General features: G+C 46.0%; 1 protein-coding gene and 2 long non-coding RNA genes across 4 annotated transcripts in view; 2 read left to right on the forward strand and 1 right to left on the reverse strand.

Annotated features, from left to right (window-relative positions):
- Positions 1 to 20,010, forward strand: part of aprt (adenine phosphoribosyltransferase) — a 42,554-nt gene extending 22,544 nt beyond the window's left edge. The window contains exons 3-6 of one of the 2 annotated variants that reach the window (XR_007964999.1): positions 7,118 to 7,251; positions 13,775 to 13,853; positions 17,225 to 17,887; positions 18,939 to 20,010. Coding sequence is in view for 1 of the 2 variants with exons in the window: in XM_052081181.1 (XP_051937141.1) it covers positions 7,118 to 7,251; positions 13,775 to 13,853; positions 17,225 to 17,364 (353 nt within the window). In the remaining variant the exon portion in view is untranslated. Of the gene's footprint in view, positions 1 to 7,117; positions 7,252 to 13,774; positions 13,854 to 17,224 lie in introns of both variants that reach the window. The other variant, XM_052081181.1, reaches the window with a different exon arrangement.
- LOC127610754 (uncharacterized) lies at positions 487 to 859 on the forward strand. The gene is made up of 2 exons (XR_007965025.1): positions 487 to 761; positions 826 to 859. It is a non-coding gene; the product is annotated as an uncharacterized LOC127610754 (long non-coding RNA).
- Positions 15,054 to 16,862, reverse strand: LOC127610743 (uncharacterized). Its single transcript, XR_007965014.1, has 2 exons — positions 16,674 to 16,862; positions 15,054 to 15,364 (listed from the first exon to the last, which is right to left on the reverse strand). It is a non-coding gene; the product is annotated as an uncharacterized LOC127610743 (long non-coding RNA).

Below are 20,010 nucleotides of genomic sequence, written 5' to 3' on the forward strand. Positions count from 1 at the left end.
CACCTTCGTATATGCCACATTTGATGGACACTTGGGAAAGTGGCTTGCCATTGGCTTCAAGTGTGGTTTTCCACATCCTCATCGAGTTCGCAACGAAGGCTCTTAGGGTCCTGTTCACCTTATACAACTCCAAGCATTCAGTGATCCATGTATGTGGTATCGAGTCATAGGCTTTCTTGTAATCAATCCAGGCTGTGCACATGTTGGCAGTCTTGTGCGACTGTTCTGTCAACCAGGAGCTGATTTTTGGCTCCTCTGGTATCTCTACCAATACCCTTCTGTGCTTCGCTCATGTATTGATCCATGTGTCCACTTATCTTAGCCGCAGTGATGCCTGACATGAGCTTCCATGTTGTGGAGAGACAGGTAAATTGGCCGGTAGTTGGATGGGACTGCACCCTTTGAGGGATCCTTCATGATCAGGATCGTTCGCCCTTCCGTTACCCATCCTGGATGAGTCCCATCCCTCAGCAGCTGGTTCTGTAAATTTCTAATTTGGAAACAACTTTACTGATGTACCGTATTTTCGTGACTATAAGGCGCCATTAAAAGTCTTAAAATTTCTCCAAAATGGACAGGACGCCTTATAATGCGGAGCGTCTAGTGAATGCGCAGAGTTCCAAAGCCTGACTGAGAGCACCTCCGGCCGACACGCTGTTTATATAGAGAAAAGGCGGAGTGAGTGACTACAAGCATGCGGAAGTCCGCCAATGAGTGAAGGGTGGGCGTGTAAGAGGACGCTAAAGGCACGTCCCTAGCAGGTACCAGTCGCCAATAAGTGAAGGGTGGACGTGTAAGCGGACGCTAAAGGCATGCCCCTAGCAGGTACCAGTCGCCAATGAGTGAAGGGTGAGCGTGTTAGAGGTGAAGAGAAAACGTGAGTACATTGTCCATCCATCCATCCATCTTCTACCGCTTATCCGGGGCCGGGTCGCGGGGGCAACAGCTTTAGCAGGGAAGCCCAGACTTCCCTCTCCTTAGCTACTTCTTCCAGCTCTCCCCGGGGGATCCCGAGGCGTTCCCAGGCCAGCTGGGTGACATAGTCTCTCCAGCGTGTCCTGGGTCTTCCTCGGGGTCTCCTCCCGGTGGGACATGCCCGGAACACCTCACCAGGGAGGCGTTCAGGAGGCATCCGAATCAGATGCCCAAGCCACCTCATCTGGCTCCTCTCGATGTGGAGGAGAAGCGGCTCGACTCGGAGCCCCTCCCGGATGACCGAGCTTCTCACCTTATCTCTAAAGGAGAGCCCGGACACCCTGCGGAGAAAACTCATTTCGGCCGCTTGTATCCGGGATCTCGTTCTTTTCGGTCACGAGCTATGGGTCGTTGGAACGTAGATCGACCGGTAAATTGAGAGCTTCGCCCTTTGGCTCAGCTCCTTCTTCACCACGACAGACCGATACATCGATCCGCCTGTCGATCTCTCGCTCCCTCCTGCCCTCACTCATGAACAAGACCCCAAGATACTTAAACTCCTCCACTTGGGGCAAGATCTCCCCCCCGACCCGGAGGGGGCACTCCACCCTTTTCCGACTGAGGACCATGGTTTCAGATTTGGAGGTGCTGATTTTCATCCCAACCGCTTCACACTCGGCTGCGAAACGCTCTAGTGAGAGTTGGAGAGCCCTGTTTGAAGGAGCCAACAGCACCACATCATCTGCAAAAAGCAGGGATGCAATACTGAGGCCCCCAAAACGGACCCCCTCAACGCTTCGGCTGCCCCTAGAGATTCTGTCCATAAAGGTTATGAACAGAATCGGTGACAAAGGGCAGCCTTGGCGGAGTCCTACCCTCACTGGAAACGATTCCGACTTACTGCCGGCAATGCGAACCAAACTCTGACATCGGTGGTATAGTGACCGAACAGCCCATATCAGGGGGTTCGGTACTCCATACCCACGAAGCACCCCCCACAGAACTCCCCGAGGGACACGGTCAAACACCGTCTCCAAGTCCACAAAACACATGTAGACTGGTTGGGCGAATTCCCACATACCCTCGAGAACCCTGCTAAGGGTGTAGAGCTGGTCCACTGTTCCACGGCCGGGACGAAAACCACACTGCTCCTCCTCAATCTGAGGCTCGACTTCCTGACGGACCCTCCTCTCCAGCACCCCTTTATAGACCTTACCAGGGAGGCTGAGGAGTGTGATCCCTCTGTAGTTGGAACACACCCTCCGGTCCCCCTTTTTAAAAAGAGGGACTACCACCCCGGTCTGCCAATCCAGAGGCACTCTCCCCGTTGACCACGCGATGTTGCAGAGGCGTGTCAACCAGGACAGCCCCACAACATCCAGAACCTTGAGGAACTCCGGGCGGATCTCATCCACCCCTGGGGCCTTGCCATCGAGGAGCTTTTTAACCACATCGGTGACTTCAACCACAGAGATAGGAGAGCCCACCTCAGAGTCCCCAGGCTCTGCTTCCTCCAAGGAAGGCGTGTTGGTGGAGTTGAGGAGGTCTTCGAAGTACTCTGCCCACCGGTTCACAATGTCCCGAGTCGAAGTCAGCAGCGCCCAATCCCCACTGTACACAGTGTTAGTGGTGCATTGCTTCCCCCTCCTGAGACGTCGGATGGTGGACCAGAATTTCCTCGAAGCCGTCCGGAAGTCGGCTTCCATGGCCTCACCGAACTCTTCCCATGCTCGGGTTTTTGCCTCGGCGACCACCAAAGCTGCGTTCCGCTTGGCCAGTCGATACCCGTCAGCTGCCTCTGGGGTCCCACAGGCCATAAAGGCTCGATAGGACTCCTTCTTCAGCTTGACGGCATCCCTTACATGTTTAGCTCACAGTAAAAGAGGCCAAAAGAGAATATCTGTCGGACCTTATTCTAGCCAACCGTCACAACCCTCGTGCACTATTTAAAACGATAGATTCTGTACTCAAACCCCCTCTGCCTACTTGCTCGGATTCTTCAGCCGAGATGTGCAACAGATTCCTTCAGTTCTTTATTGATAAGGTCTCTACAGCTAGGATTCCGGTCCCAAATACCGCATCTGACCCCTCTGTCCATGTTCCATGTTCAGCTGTCCTAAATTCTTTTGATACTGTGTCCTTGGCGCTTTTGGAGGATGTAGTTCGCCAGACGAAGCCATCTGGCTCCCCTTGCGACTCTCTTCCCCCACGCTTCTTTCAGGAGGTTCTCCCGAGTGTTGGTGCATCGGTCTTGGATATCATCAACAGCAGCCTTTCTTCTGGTGTAGTTCCCCAACAGTTTAAACATGCTGTGGTCCAACCCTTGATCAAGAAACCTGGTCTTGATCCAGATGAGCTGTCAAGTTACAGACCCATTTCCAAACTGCCTTTCATTTCCAAAATTCTGGAAAAAGTGGTGCACATGCAGTTGAAACTTTTCTTGGATGAACATAACATCTTGGAGTTCTTCCAGTCAGGTTTCAAGACGATGCATAGCACGGAGTCAGCCCTGTTACGCGTTTCTAAAGACATCCTCCTGGCAAATGACTCTGGAGACCACGTGTGTCTTGTTTTATTGGACTTAACTGCAGCATTTGATACAGTGGATCACAGTATTCTGCTGACTCGTTTGCAGCACTTGGTGGGCATTGGCGGGAGTGCTCTTGATTGGTTTAGGTCCTATCTAGCTGACAGGACCTTTTGTGTCAGCCTTGGCTGCTCTGAATCACGCACTGCTCCCCTGTCATGTGGTGTTCCGCAGGGATCAATTCTGGGGCCTCTGCTGTTCTCGCTGTATCTGCTCCCATTGGGTTCCATCTTAAGGAAACATGGTATTCCTTTCCACTGCTATGCAGATGACTGCCAGATCTATGTCCCACTGAGCAAGAAAGACACCTTCTCATTAAGGCCACTCCTATCCTGTCTGGAAGAAATCAAAACCTGGATGGCACAAAATTTCTTGAAGTTCAACGAAAAGAAGACAGAGGTGATATTGTTTGGCCCCAGTGGACCTTGTACATTCCATCCTGTAGACTTGGGCCCCCTATCTCCTTATCTGAAATCAACGGTCTCAAACTTGGGACTTAAACTGGACAGTGATTTCAAACTCGATCGGCGAATTGGTGCCGTTGTTAAATCCAGCTTCTTTCACCTTAGACAGCTGGCCAAAATAAAACCTTTCCTCTCACATGAACACTTTGAGACAGTAATTCATGCCTTTGTCACATCCCGGCTCGATTACTGCAACGCCCTGTACTTTGGAGTCAGCCAGTCCTCCATCAAGCGCCTTCAGCTGGTACAGAATGCCGCTGCTCGCCTCTTGACTGGTACTCGTAAGAGGGAGCATATAACTCCTACTTTGGCATCCCTTCACTGGCTCCCCATTCATTTTAGAATTATTTTTAAGATCCTCCTCTTTGTTTTCAAATCTCTGAATAATCTCGCGCCACCTTACCTCTCTGAGCTCATACGCCCCTACACCCCTGCCCGGCGCCTCAGGTCTGTGGACCAGTCTTTGCTAGACGTACCAAGAACTAAACTGAGGCTCAGAGGGGATCAAGCCTTTTCTGTTGCTGGTCCATCTCTCTGGAATGACCTCCCACTGAACATTCGGCAAGCCTCCTCGCTGCCCATCTTTAAAGCCCTCCTCAAAACTCACTTGTATTCTTTGGCGTTTGACTCAGCATGACTTAGATTTGCTCTTGATTTTACTGCTTGGTGCTTTCTACCGCCTTATTACTTATTACTTATTACTGATTCGTCTTACTGTTTATTGTATATGTTAAATCGCTCCATGTACAGCACTTTGTATGCAGCGATGGCTGTTTGAAAGTGCTCTATAAATACTGTTGACTTGACTTGACTTACTGCTGGTGTCCACCAGCGAGTACGAGGGTTGCTGCCACGACAGGCACCAACCACCTTACGGCCACAACTCAGATTGGCCGCCTCAACAATAGAGGCACGGAACATGGTCCACTCGGACTCAATGTCCCCCGCCTCCCCCGGAACATGGGAAAAGCTCTGTCGGAGGTGGGAGTTGAAACTCCTTCTGACAGGGGATTCCGCCAGACGCTGCCAACAAACCCTCACAATACGTTTGGGTCTGCCAGGACGGACCGGCATCTTCCCCCACCATCGGAGCCTACTCACCACCAGGTGGTGATCAGTTGACAGCGCCGCCCCTCTCTTCACCCGAGTGTCCAGAACATGCGGCCGCAAATCCGATGACACGACCACAAGTTCGATCATCGAACTACGGCCTAGGGTGTCCTGGTGCCAAGTGCACATGTGGACACCCTTATGTTTGAGCAAGGTGTTCGTTATGGACAGTCCGTGACGAGCACAGAAGTCCAATAACAAAACACCACTCGAGTTCTGATCGGGGGGGCCGTTCCTCCCAATCACACCCCTCCAGGTCTCACTGTCATTGCCCACGTGAGCATTGAAGTCCCCCAGCAGAACAAGGGAGTCCCCAGCAGGAGTACTCTCCAGCACACCCTCCAAGGACTCCAAAAAGGGTGGGTATGCTGAGCTGCTGTTTGGTGCATATGCACAAACCACAGTCAGGACCTGTCCCCCCACCCGCAGGCGGAGGGATGCAACCCTCTCGTCCACCGGTGTGAACCCCAATGTACAGGCACTGAGCCGGGGGGCAATAAGTATGCCCACACCTGCTCTGCGCCTCTCACCGTGAGCAACTCCAGAGTGAAAGAGAGTCCAACCCCTCTCGAGAGGACTGGTACCAGAACCTAGGCTGTGTGTGGAGGCAAGTCCGACTATATTCAGTCGGAACTTCTCTGCCTCACACACCAGTTCGGGCTCCTTCCCTGCCAGAGAGGTGACATTCCATGTCCCAAGAGCTAGCTTCTGCAGTCGAGGATCGGACCACCAGGGTCCCCGCCTTTGGCTGCCGCCCAGCTCGCATAGCACCCGACCCCTTTGACCCCTCCCACGGGTGGTGAGACCATGAGAAGGGGGACCCACGTTGCCTCTTCGGGCTGAGCCCGGCCGGGCCCCATGGGTGTAGGCCCGGCCACCAGGCACTCGCCAACGAGCCCCACCTCCAGGCCTGGCTCCAGAGGGGGGCCCCGGTGACCCGCGTCCGGGCAAGGGAAACTGAGTACCATCGATTTTGTAAGGGGCTTTGTGAGCCGTGCTTTGTCTGGTCCCTCACCTAGGACCTGTTTGCCATGGGTGACCCTGCCAGGGGCATAAAGCCCCAGACAACTTAGCTCCGAGGATCATTGGGACACACAAACCCCTCCACCACGGTAAGGTGACGGCTCACGGAGAGCTGAGTACATTGTAAAATGGCTAAATAAAGTACAACCAAACTCAATTTTGCTTCTGTTGCCTTTTTAAAAACATGTTTTTAGCGTGTGCGCATGCATGCCGTATGTTTAAGCTGGCGTATGTTTTATTGTGCCTGGCTGCGTCCAATAATACAGTGCGTTTTGTGTATGTGTCAAATACAGAAATAACACCGCTACTGAGACTTCGCCCAACAATATGGTGTGCCGAATGGTCGTGACAATACAGTACAACCACCAGTAGATGTCGTTGATACCCCATTTTAGCTGTCAGCAGTTTGTGAGCCCGAAGGGAGAAACTGCTGCGTATTTTGCAACATGTCCTTTTTCTACTGGTGATTGTAAAACGATGGAAGGCTGAGATCAAACTTTTTTTTTTCCTGGTGAAAGAAGTCTAATCTTACATTTGGTAGTTTTTTGCTGTACTGTACTGTATACAATCATTCATTCATTCATTCATCTTCCGAGCCGCTTGATCCTCACTAGGGTCGCGGGAGGTGCCGGAGCAAATGCTCTAAAATAGCTAGCAGGGAATGAGTTAATGCTAAAATATGCAGGTTATATCGGAACAAATGCTCCTTTCCAAGCAGCATTTTTTTCATGAACGTCTTTGAACACAAAGCCAATGTCTGTCCCCTGACGGAAAATGTGCGACCCATGATGAATGCAAGCTACAACAATGGAGTGATGCCGAATGACTGTTGATCTACAAGTTATACCTCAAGCAGGAATGAAAGAATTGACTGACTAAGCTTCAATTATGTGAGGAACTATATTCATCACAATCGGGAAATTTGCAAAGTATGCCTCAGCTGACATCAGAATGATCTTTTTAAATCTTCATGAATGTGTGACTTACCCACCCGTGTCCATTTGTGTTTGACTGGCAGGTTTAGATGCTCGTGGTTTCCTGTTTGGACCTCTTCTTGCCCAGCGGCTGGGAGTTGGTTTTGTCATGGTCAGGAAGAAAGGAAAACTTCCTGGGGCTACCGTCTCTGTGGCATACAATTTGGAATATGGGAAGGTACTGACAAGCATGCATGCACTGATACAACAGCAGAAGTTACACATTTATATGCTGTTTAACGCTGTTGAATGAAGGTCATGAGCCGACATGAAACACACTGTGAACTTAGATTTTCCACCTTGATCAAAGGCCCTTTGGACACCTGCCAAATTCTTAACCACTCTTCCTGGCTACTCCATAAAGAACCCCTTTGATTAATTTTAATTGGGCATGTCAGAGGTGCCGCTATGACATCTTAAAGAGTGTATCACATTTTCCTCATGCACCTTTTTGGGTACTATGAATTAGGGTTGAACGATTACGGAAAATAATCAAATTGGGATGTTTCTAAGGTTCTTGTCAATTATTTGTTTAATCTGCAAGCAATTAATTCATCTTATTCACAATGAACAGTATCAGATCTAATACAAGGTGACCCCAAAAAATAAATGGGCCCCAACTCTAATTAGGCCCCGTTTCTTCGTGTTTTGTCCGAATGAAATGAAACTTTGGCTATAACTAGTTTATTATATTCAAAACTTGCTCATGAGCGACGGGTAGATGGTCTGGAGGTCATTCTTGAAGGTTTTGAGGACCTCCACATTCCGCACCTTGGTGACTGTCACTGCTGCGCCAGATTATTTGATGAAGATTGGTCCAATGATGCCTCTGGCTGAGATTTCTGGTTCCAGCAAGACGGAGCAAGTTCTCAGACCTCAAACCTGTCCTGAGATTGTCTGAAAGAGAACTTCGAAGGCCGACTAATCAGTCTCAAGACTGATTTTGAGTGGGCACCCCATAGGACCTAAGGCCCCCAGATTTTTTTTCTTTGGGGCTATCTCAAAGACAGAGTCTACGCAAGGAAACCCAGTATCCCAGTACCATCACGGAACTCAAGAAAGCCATCATTACCAATTCAGTCTGTAAGAACGTCATGGACAACTTCGTGCTGCGCCTCAAGAAATGCACGGAGCTAAATGCAGGCCATCTAGAACATATGCTGTAGAATGGAGAAAAAAAGGCTAAAGACCCTAGTGTTTTGATGTGATGTTTTCAGAATCAGAATCGTCTTTATTGGCCAAGTAGGTAGAACACACAAGGAATTTGTCTCGGGTATAACACGTTGCATTAGTATCATCGTAAACAAGGACATGACAAATAGGTATGCAAGGACATTTCGTAATGTAAGTGAGAAAATGTGCAAAAGTATCAAGCAGAGCTAAAGTGATCAGTGGTAGAATACAATACAATGACAGTTTGTACAGTTGATGCAGAAAATCATTGAACCATTTTAGAGTGACCAGTAGCAGTATTTGTAGTACAAGAAGAGTGACTACGTCAGTGACTGTTTAGGGTAGGGGTGCCCATTAGGTAGATCCTGATCTACCGTTAGATCTAAGACAGGTCCCAAGTAGATCCGAGGAGTGTCGAGGAGAAAACAAACAAACAAACAAACATTTGTGTGTCTTTGACCATGTTAGTAATATATTTTGTGTGTTAATATACACTGCACACTAATCATCAGTCTCATTTTCACAAAAAAAAACATTTAACAAATAAAATAAAGCAGGTAAATCTTAAATTTACGGTGGCGCGTGATTACATCACCGGAAGTTGTTAGCGCTCAGCAGTTTGCAATTGCAGCTAGTGATCAGAGCTGTTGCGCTCTATCTTTTATCGTCATGATTCTCATTCAGAGTTTGCTTCGTGTACAATTCACCGAGGGCACGAGCAAAGAATAGGAATCTTGGACGGCCCAGGAAAGCACTTTAAAACTATGTGTGAGCTACGATAGTTAACAGGCTGCAAAAGTGCGTGGCATGCTTCCGTTTCAGGCTGTTTCTCATCATGGCGTGCGCGTGTGTGTGCGTGTGTGCGCGTGCCGGTAAGGGTAAATCCCGGGATGTTAGTTGATCGAAAAGTAGATCTTTGGCCCAAAAAGTTTGGGCACCCCTGGTTTAGGGAGTTAATGGCTAGACTCTCAAACTTTTTGGATCGAAGATCTACTTTTCGATGTGCATGCGACGCACTTTTGCAGCCTGTTAACTATCGTAGCTCACACGTACCGTTTTAAAGTGCTTCCCTGGGCCCTCCTAGATTCCTATTCTTTGCTCGTGCCCTCGGTGAATTGTACACGAAGCAAACACTGAATGAGAATAATGAAGATAAAAGATAGAGCGCAACAGTTCTGATCACAAGCTGCAATTACAGACTGCTGAGAGCTAACAACTTCCGGTGACGTAATCACGCACCACCGTAAATTTACCTGCTTTATTTTATTTTTAAATATTTTTGGGGTGAAAATGAGACTGATAAGATGATTAGGGTGCAGTGAACATTAACAAAAATTATTATTTAAATTATTAAATTATTAATTATTAATTAAATTAACAAAATATTATTAACATGTACAAAGACACACAAATGGTTGTTTGGCTTTTTTTCCCCCTCAACACTCCTCGGATCTACTTGGGACCTGTCTTAGATCTACCGGTATATCAGGATCTACCTAATAAACAGCTTCTTCCCTCTAGCCCAGGGGTGCTCAAGTGTCTGCTGGTTTTGGTGCGCATGAATCTGTAGCGCCTGCCTGAGGGGATTAGCTGGAAAAGGTGGTGGGCAGGGTGCCCGGGATCCAGGAGGATATTCCGTGCCCTTGTCTTGATTCTTGCAGTGTGCAAGTCCTCAAGAGTGGGTAGGGCGGTGCCAATGATTTTTTCCACCGTCCTAACTGTCCGTTGAATTCGGATTTTGTCCTTTTTTGTGGCGGCCCCAAACCAAACCGTGATGGAAGACCTTAGGATTGATTCGATGACTGCCGTGTAGAACTGTCGTAGCACCTCCTGTGGCAGGCCATGCTTCCTCAGCAGCCTCAGGAAGTACATCCTCTGCTGGGCCCTTTTCAGGATGGAGATGGTGTTGACTTCCCACTTCATGTCCTGGGAGACTGTGATTCCCAGGAACTTGAAGGTCTCGACGGTTGACACAGGGCGGTTGGATAGTGTGAGGGGCAACTGTGGAGAAGAATGTTTCCTGAAGTCTACGATCATCTCTACAGTCTTGAGCGTGTTCAGCCCGTGGTTGTGTCGGCTGCACCAGAGCTCCAGCTGCTCCACTTGTTGGCGGTACGCAGACTCGTCGTCTTTGATGAGACCGATGACCGTGGTGTCGTCTGCGAACTTTATGAGTTTGACAGCTGGATTTGTTGAGGTGCAATCGTTTGTGTAGAGGGAGAAGAGCAATGGAGAGAGGACACATCCCTGTGGGGCTCCAGTGCTGGTGGTGCGTGTTGATGATGTTGTTGCTCCCAGTCTCACCTGTTGTGTCCGTCCCGTCAGGAAGCTGAGGATCCACTGGCAGATCGTAGGGGCCACACCGAGGTGGAGAAGTTTGTGGGTGAGGAGTTCCGTGATGATGGTATTGAACGCAGAGCTGAAATCCACAAACAGAATCCTTGCGTAGGTTCCGGTGCTGTCGAGGTGCTCGAGGATGTCGTGCAAACCTATGTTGACTGCGTCTTCCACAGACCTGTTTGCCCAGTAGGCAAACTGGAGAGGGTCCAGCAGCGGTCCGGTGACGTTTTTTAAGTGGTTCAGCACAAGGCGTTCAAAGGACTTCATGACCACAGACGTCAGGGCGACAGGCCTATAGTCGTTCAGTTCCGATGTTGCAGATTTTTTGGGAACTGGGATGATGGTAGACTGTTTGAAGCAGGATGGGACCTCACACAGCTCCAGGGACCTGTTGAAGATTTGTGTGAAGACCGGAGCCAGCTTTCAGGCAGGAGGGGGACACTTTGTCGGGCCCTTTGTCGGGGGTGTCCTTTTCAAATCGGCAGAAAAACATGTTTAGTTCTTCAGCAAGACCCTTATTGTTCACTGTTTGGGGGGATGGCATTCTATAGTTAGTGATTGCTTTCAGGCCATTCCAAACAGATTGCAGAGTTGTTAGCAGAGAACTGGTTTTTCAGCCTCTCTGCATAGCTTCTCTTAGCGATGTTAATTTCCTTTGTCAATTGGTTTCGAGCGTGTTTGTACAGTGCCCGATCCCCACTTCTAAATGCGGCCTCTTTCTCTTTCCTGAGTTGCCTGAGTTTGGGAGTAAACCATGGCTTGTTATTGTTGAAGGAGCGGAAGGACTGCACACATGTCCTCACAGAAACTGATGTATGATGTTACAGTGTCTGTGTATTCATCCAGTGTGCCCGTTGAAGTTTCAAAGACGCCCCAATCAGTGCAGTCTAAGCATTCTTGTAGAGCTAGCTTTGCTTCATCTGTCCATTTTTTCACAGTCTTAACAACCGGCACATTTGAGTTTTTGTCTGTATGTAGGTATTAAGTGGATTAAATTGTGGTCAGAAAAACTCAATGCTGCATTGGCGACCGATCGGTATGAATTTTTGATTGTTGTATAGCAGTGGTCTAGAATTTTGCCTTCTCTGGTAAAAAGCACAATGTGCTGCTTATATCTGGGAAGATCACGGTTAAGATGTGCTCTATTAAAATCGCCCAAAATGATCAGGGGTGACTCTGGGTATTTTAGTTCGAGTTTGTTTACTTGTTCGGCTAGCGTTTGTATCGCCGTGTTAGCGTTAGCTTGTGGCGCAATGTAAACACCGACTAGTAAAAAGGAGGTGAACTCACGTGGCGAGTAGAATGGCTTGCAGTTTAAAGACAGCGACTCCAGGTCCGGGCTGCAGTGTGCGTCGGGCTTTGTGACATCAGTGCACCATTCTTCATTGATATAGAAGCAAATCCCACCACCTTTCGATTTCCCTGATAGCTCTGTGTCGCGGTCGGCACGGAGAAGGCGGAAGCCGGTTAGATGTAGCACGGATTCCGGGTGGCGGTCACTGAGCCAGGTTTCAGTGAAGCAGAGCGCAGCAGAACGTGCAATGGTTTTGTTGGTCTTTGTGAGGAGAAGTTCATCCATCTTGTTTGGCGAAGACTGTAGATTAGCAAGATGGATTGATGGGAGCGGGGTTCGAAATCCGCGCTGCCGGAGCTTGACGAGCACGCCGTCTCGCTTCCCCCTCCTCCGGTGCCGTTTCCATGCTCCGTACAGCGTCGCCGCTCCGCTCGCGATTAGCTCTGAAAAACCTTTTGGATTTTCGTGTGCTGGTGAAAAAAGACCGAGCGAAGACTCCCCAATGTGCAGCAACTTTTCCCTCGTGTAAGTAAGTCGCTTAGGGTCGCCAAAAACTAACGAAAATGACAAAAACAAAAAACAGGGTAACACTAGGAAGCATGTGACCGAGGCTGCCATACCTGTCGGTGCCTGATGACATAATTTTGAATATAATAAACTAGTTATGGCCAAAGTTTCATTTCATTGGGACAAAACACTAAGAAACGGGGCCTAATTAGAGTTGGGGCCCTTTTTTTTGGGTCACCCTGTATAGATGATAGGATATTAAGGCACATGAATCATTCATATGAAAGACAATGTAGCCTTTTCAGTGTAATGTAATGGTATTAAAAAGATCTCTTAAAAGATAAATTGGGAAGCAAACGGTATCATGAAGACAGAGGAAGAGACCATGTAGTTGCGGGATAAAGTTGTGGAGATGTTTAAAGATTAGGAGATAGAAATATTTTCCAAGATTTTTAAACATCTCGCGGAGCAAGCCAACAGGGAGACAACAAATGTGCAAAAAGGTGCTCTGGTCAGACGAGACAAGAATTGGGCGAAATGTAAAAGGTTATGTTTGGCGTGAAGGAACCGGTGCGCTTCACCCTGAAAACATGTCAAACATTTTGGTGGCAGCATTAAAGTCTTGCGCTGCTTTTAGTCACCAGGGACTGGCAAGATGTACTTAATGGGAAGTATGATGAAGCCAAATACAGGGCTATTTTGGCAGAAATCTTGGGGTCTTCAAAAGATCTGAGACTGGGACAAATGGAAATGTTGATGTGTCTTGGACTATATTGTAAGGGGCAACTGGAAAGGTTTGTGGCTATTTCGGACTCATTCATGTCAGTTTTTGGAAAATAAAAACACAAGTAGAGAATGTAAAAATAGTCATTCTTAATGTATCCTACCTCTTGTGTGTGCGTGCGTATTTGCGATGTATAAGAGGGCAGTAAGGTAAAACTTTAATGGAGCAAGCACAAATCTACTTTTGACAATTGTTTCATATGGCCTTTACTGTCTGTTTTCTCTAGCTGTCATCCGACCAATTTTCTACAGCACCATAAATAAGTGGTTAGCATAACTGCCGAAAAATTCAGATATTTAAAATGTGAATTTTGGGTGCTTTGTTTTCCTCCTACATTTCAAAACCATGCATTCTATTTCAAATTCATAGGACCAAAACGTTTTTGAAAAAAAAATGTGATTTTATGTATATATTTTTGTCATCATTAGCAAATTTGTTATTGGAAGTGATCCAAAATTAATTAAAAGTAATCAAGTGATAGCATTTCAATGATATGGTGCTTGGATTATATTTTTTAACAACTAGCAACTGTATTGGAATAAATTTTCGAGGTAATCCTGCCAGCACAAAATGTATAGTAACACACACACCTTACCATTCCAGGCAGAAGCAGAGATCCAAGTGGATGCGGTGACCCCCGGGCAGAAAGTTGTGCTTCTTGATGACCTTCTAGCAACTGGAGGTGAAATGTTCTATTTGGTGTGGAAGCTATTTCAGCAATTGCTTATTGCGGGGCAACATTTTTCAAACTGCATTCAGGTCCAGTTTTTTCACACCACTGTATATATCATTTTGTCCAGGTTTTAAACAACATTTATTTCTGGGATATAATGTCACATTCCTGGATCATACTTGAAAACTTCTGAAAACTACCCAAATGTTTTATTTTGATTCAACACAAAGTTAAGACGTATGGTTTCACGAAGGACTACCACGCTGCTGTTGAGAGGCTGAAATTCCAAGTATTTGTCCACTTTAAATTAGACTGGGTTTTGAAATGATTCATTGATTCTTAAAACTATGATCGATCAAGATGAGCATTTTGGGATTATTCGTTGCACCTCTACAGCATTTTGAAAAATCTGCTATAAGTATCCCTTTTTATCCTGTGACCCTCAGTATTTCACCAACCTCCTCCAGATCACCAGACCCACCTGTTCTCTTAGGCCGGGGGTCGGCAATCCGCCTGTCCAGTGCCACATGCGGCTCTCTTGCGCCGCCCTAGTGGCTCCCTGGAGCTTTTTCAAAAATGCTTAAAAATGGAAAAAGATGGGGGAGGGAAATATATTTTTTTGTTTTAATATGGTTTCTATAGGAGGAATAACATGACACAAACATTCTGAATGTTTTACAATGCTGTAAAAATGTATCAAATAAATATTACATTTCAACGCTTCTGTCAACGAAGACGCATGTTTCTAGAGCGGGATGCAGTGGCTGTTGCAAAAAAAACCTGTGTTTCATGTCGAATTCACCGAGGGTACTGGCAAAGAACGAGAATGTGGAGGGCTGAGAGAATTATTTTAAAACGGTACACGTGAGCTACGCGAGTGAACACGCTGCAAAAGTGCATCCCATGCCTCCGCGTCAGGTCTCGTGCGCTAACGGGTCGATCGCGGTAGTTTGGTTGATCGAAATGTAGCTCTTCGGTCAAAAAAGGTTGGGCACCCCTGCTCTACAGGATGTAATGCAGGGAGAAAAAAAACATTTAATCATGAAGGCCCATTGTGTATTTGTAGCCAATTTAGTCATTTTGATAGTAGGCTAATATAGCTCACATAGATACATACAGCTTGTGTTTCCTTCGCTATAAGGCCTATATATATATATATATTTATTTTGCGGCTCCAGACAGATTTGGGGTTTTCTTTTTGGGGTCCGATATAGCTCTTTCAACATTTTGGGTTGCCGACCCCTGTCTTAGGTCAGCCCACGCTCTACTATCTATTTCACCTCCCGCCTGTCTGATCAGCACGGCTTCATTTCAGCTGCTCAGCCCCAAACCTTGGAATGCTGTAGGAGAGTGAAATTAGGAACTTGGGCTCTGTCATCACGTTTAATCATGACTCAAAAGAAACTATTTTAAACAGGCATCTTATTCATAACTAGTTTGGTTTTAACTACCATATTTTCCGCACTAGAAGGCACTTTGGAGTATAAGGCGCATGTCTGATGAATACCGTATTTTCACGACTATTCGACGCACCGTACGGTTGGGCGCAGTCTCATTAATGAGTGACATTTCTGTATTTTAGACATAGACAGACTGCACTGTACCAATGGCCGCAGTTTTACAGTGGTAAAACATACGCCAGCTTAAACATATGGCATGCATGCGCGCACGCTAACACGTTAGCTTGAAGCATACGGTAGCATGCTAAGATATACAGATACAAGCTAATAACACGTTTTTAAAAAGGCAACGAAAACAGAACTGAGTTCGGGTGTATTTTATTTAGCCATCGTACAATGTTCTCACGTTTTTCGATCAATCATCACCCAGAAATCCATCAAAGTCCTCATCCTCTGTATCAGAAGCAGAGGACTGGACATCCCAGTTGTCATTGAACGCATCTCATGCTAGTGTGAGTTGCTACGCATTGCCGAGCGGAAAGAAGGAGCAGCAACAGCAAAGTCAACATATCTCTCGTGTGAAGCTTTCCCATATTTGAAAGTAAAGAACAAAGCGAAACATGGTGGCAGCGCGTCTGCGTGTGTAGAAAGAATTGTGCAAGTACCGTAATCCATCAAAAACGCAGCGTTCCCTCTCGTTGTTGCGTATTGTGGCGTAACTCGCCCAGCACTGCCTCTCAATCTTTGTAAAGTTGTGTTTGCCATCGGCCATCCATTGTTCCCATGCCGTTCGCAACTTTACTTTGAACGCCCGGTTGATGCCAATGTCCAGCGGTTGGAGTTCTTTAGTCAAGCCTCCGGGAATAACGGCAAGCTCAGAGTTCATTTGCTTGACTTGGTTTTTCACCGCTGCTGTGAGATGGGCACGCATGCCAAAAGCATAACCGGTGGCTTTAAGTTTGAACTGAGCTTCGTAGGCGTGTCTATTTGTCGAATTTATTTTCAGGGGTTCTTAGAAACCAAAACCGGAGTTGTTTTGCAACAATGGACATTGCCACACTCTATACAGGTGTTGGTACCTGCTTGCAGCGTCCCTTTAGCGTCCACTTACACGCCCACCTTTCACCATTGGCGGACTGCTCCCCAGCTTGCCTGTCCTCTCTCTCTCTCTCTCTCTCTCTCCCTCTCCATATATGTATATATACACGCCCACCATTCCCTGATTGGCCGACTTCTTTCCCGCATGCCTGGCCACAGTCACTTCCGCCTTTTCTCTATATAAACAGCGTGTCGGCTGTCAGTCAGATTTTGGAACTCAGCGCATACAAAGGACGCTCCGCACCATAAGGTGTCCTGTCTATTTTGGAGAAAATTTAAGACTTTTAATGGCGCCTTATAGTCGTGAAAATACGGTAGCCTATTTTAAAACTGTTTTCATATAGAGGGCACACTGCAACATACATGCTACTATAGTGGCTGCGGCTGTATTATGCATCCAATAGATGGAGCAACGCTAAAGAGAATACAATACAATGCAGCTTTATGTAGCGCTTTCACAACTGCTGCAGCTGTAATAAAGCACTTGACAGAACATTTCAAATATTGTGTGCAAGAAATCAGAGCATTGATCCATTTCGAAGGCGCATGGGATTTTAAGGCGCACTCATGGCTTTTTAGTTGTATCCTGTGTGAGTCGTGTGTTTTGGACAAATTTTTTTTTCTTGTTCATCTTTTAATAAATCATTTTATCTTTTTGGTATAACCCTTAAGTGACATGAAAGGTGCGCAAAATTGATTAAACCTAGAAACCACGAGCCTCGGTGGCTGGCGAGCAAGAGGTTCATGCTAAGCCAAGCATGCTAAAATATTACCCCACAACAGTCGTGACATCAAATTTCCAATACCGTCTGTATGCTATATGAATCCATTGACAGATCTTATTTTGTACCTTATGTTGAATTTTCTTTTTTTATTTTCTAGGTACTCTGTTCGCAGCTTGTGAACTAATGAAGAAACAACATGCAGAAATTCAAGGTTGCATGGTCGTCATTGAACTGACTGAACTGAAAGGTAGTGACAGACTGAAACCACACAGTGTATACTCTCTGGTTCAGTATTGAGAATAATTGCATTCTTATTATATCACACGGTTAGATTTTACAGCATCAAAGAAAAATGTACCCTGTCCAACCTGTACCATCATCTACTGTACACAAACTCAATTTCCAATGAAATTGGGATGTTATGCGAAACAGAATCCAAAACAATACAATGATTTGCAAATCTTTCAACGTCTTCAAATGAATACACTACAAATATATGCAATGTTGAAACTGATTTTTTTTCTTCAGATATTCACTTATTGCTAATTTTATACCTGCATTACTTTCTAAAAAAATAGACGTGTCGTAACCTTCCCTTTTAACAATACTCAATGTGTGTTTGGAAACTGAGGGCAGTAACTACAATGGTCCCTCACTATATCGCGCTTCATTTGTCACAGCTTCAGTACATGCCATTTTTTGTTGCCCCCCGTGGGGTGAGGTACAAAGTATTGTATTGAAAAAAAATATGCAGAATGACTCAGATTTTGTACATTCCTGTATGCGTGATTGTTTCCCGGCGCGACGTCGACAGCATGGGGTGGATTTATTTTCCCGTGAGCCCAGCACCTTCCCTTGTGTCTCGTCACGCTGTTGACTCTAAACCAGGGGTGGGCAATTATTTTCCCGCGGGGGCCAAATGAGAAGCAGAAAATATTGTGGAGGGCCGGGCCAAAAGTTATAAATAGAAATAGAAAATAAAGAAGATAGCACAATGTCTTTGTATGCCAGTAATAATGTAACATTCTCCTCCACCATCACACTCAGCACTGGGTCTCCTCAAGGATATGTACTGAGCCCCCTGTTGTTCACGCTCTACACATTTGACTGCTCTCCGACTCTTATTAGCGGTCCAGTTTGCGGAAAGTTTTTAACATAATAACAATCAAACCATTCTAGGAAATGTTCATTTACTCAAGCCACAAGCAATTCACTCTGAGCATGAAAATTGCCAGAATCTGACTGAGTAAGAATCACTTCCTTGTTTTTCAAAGTCTCGTAGATTTGAGTCTTTCCGACTCCAGGCGTCTCCTGAATGTTTCGTACTTTGTTACCCGCTTCGTTTAATCAGATACATATTACTTTCCCTTCCATGGTCATTACTCTCTCCCTCTGCCTTCGTCTCCCACTCCCTCCCTGTGCTCTGCAACTGCAACCTGTCATTACAAGTCCAAACGAAATGAATGCAATCAAACCTTAATTGTGCACCAATCTTCGGCGGTCCAGATTAAAAAGACCAAGGGGCCGGATCCGGTCCGCAGGCCGTAGTTTGCCCACCCCTGCTCTAAACGTTCACCTGCCTCTCTCTCTGGTATACTCTCTGTTGTGTTTGCGACAAGCGCCACACCTCCACCACGGAGGGAGGGAGAGAGAGAGAGTGCGAGAGCGAGAGTGAGTGCGAGAGCAAGCAGCACGTCTCTCTCAGCCTCCTCCTCATCAATACCGATTAATTGTCTTATCATAAAAGCGTCCTGGAGCTATCTGGAGAATAACGGTGGCTACACCGCCAGAGCATAAAGGGAGAGCCACAAACACAACTCTCTTGGCCTCTCTCAGAAGGCAATGCTGATGAATGTTAATTACCACATAAGGTTTTATCATTTTAGATTTAAGTAAATACGTGTACTGCTGTAGTCTTTGTCTCAAATATGTAAAATATAATCACTCTTTACATATCTTAAACATACTGGTACCCACATAAATTGACATCCTTTCATTATTTACTAGATGAACCAGAATTTTCTCCAGCTCAATCCAGAATAGACAGAAGTTAGTTTTTCGCCCTGAAAATGACAGCGGTGCTCACCTTAACTCTGTCAGTGAGCAAATTAATCTTGGTGTAGTTATTGACTCAGCCTTAAGTTTTAACAACCACTTAAAAGCCATTACTAAATCTACCCGCTGACAAAAATAGCTGGAATAAAGGGCCTTCTGGTTCAAGCAGACAGAAAAACGTGTTCATGCTTTTATGTTCAGTCGGCTAGATTACTGTAATGGTGTCTTTACAGGTCTTGATAAAAAAAAAAAAAACATCAATTAGGTAGCTGCAGTTGATCGAAATCCTGCTGTCACAGTCCTAACAAAGACCAGGAAATTGGACCACATCACAACAAATCACTGCACTGAATAGATGCACAGAATAGATTTTAAAAGCTTGCTGCTTGCCTATGAATCTTGAAATGGTCTTGGTCCAAAATATATGCAAGATGTACTCGTACTCAACGAAGCATCCAGGTCATTCAGGTTGTCTGGGAAGGGTCTCTTGTGTGTTCCCAGAACCGAGCAAGGGGATGTAGGATGTAGTTACTATGCTCCTCGTCTGTGGAACAAACACCCGAAATACCTGAAGTCTACTCAAACTGTCAGTTATTTCAAATCAGGGCTGAAAACTTAATGATGAATCCATCCGTTATTCTCTTGTTTTAATCCTCATTTGCGCTTTTAATTTATCCAACCTAATACTTGGTTTGAATCCTTTCATTCAAATTGTTCTAATTGGTGATGTTTGTCATGTCTTAATTTTTTGTTCCTATATCTGCAAATGATTTTGTTTTATGTAAAGCACTTTGAATTGTGTTGTACATGAAACATGTTCTCAAAATAAACTTGCTTTGTAAAAAAAAAAAAGCCAGATAAACTAATAAAATATTTGTCCAGGCCTGA

This window comes from Hippocampus zosterae, chromosome 11 (genome assembly GCF_025434085.1).
Source record: "Hippocampus zosterae strain Florida chromosome 11, ASM2543408v3, whole genome shotgun sequence".
In the NCBI taxonomy this organism is placed as follows: Eukaryota; Metazoa; Chordata; class Actinopteri; order Syngnathiformes; family Syngnathidae; genus Hippocampus; species Hippocampus zosterae.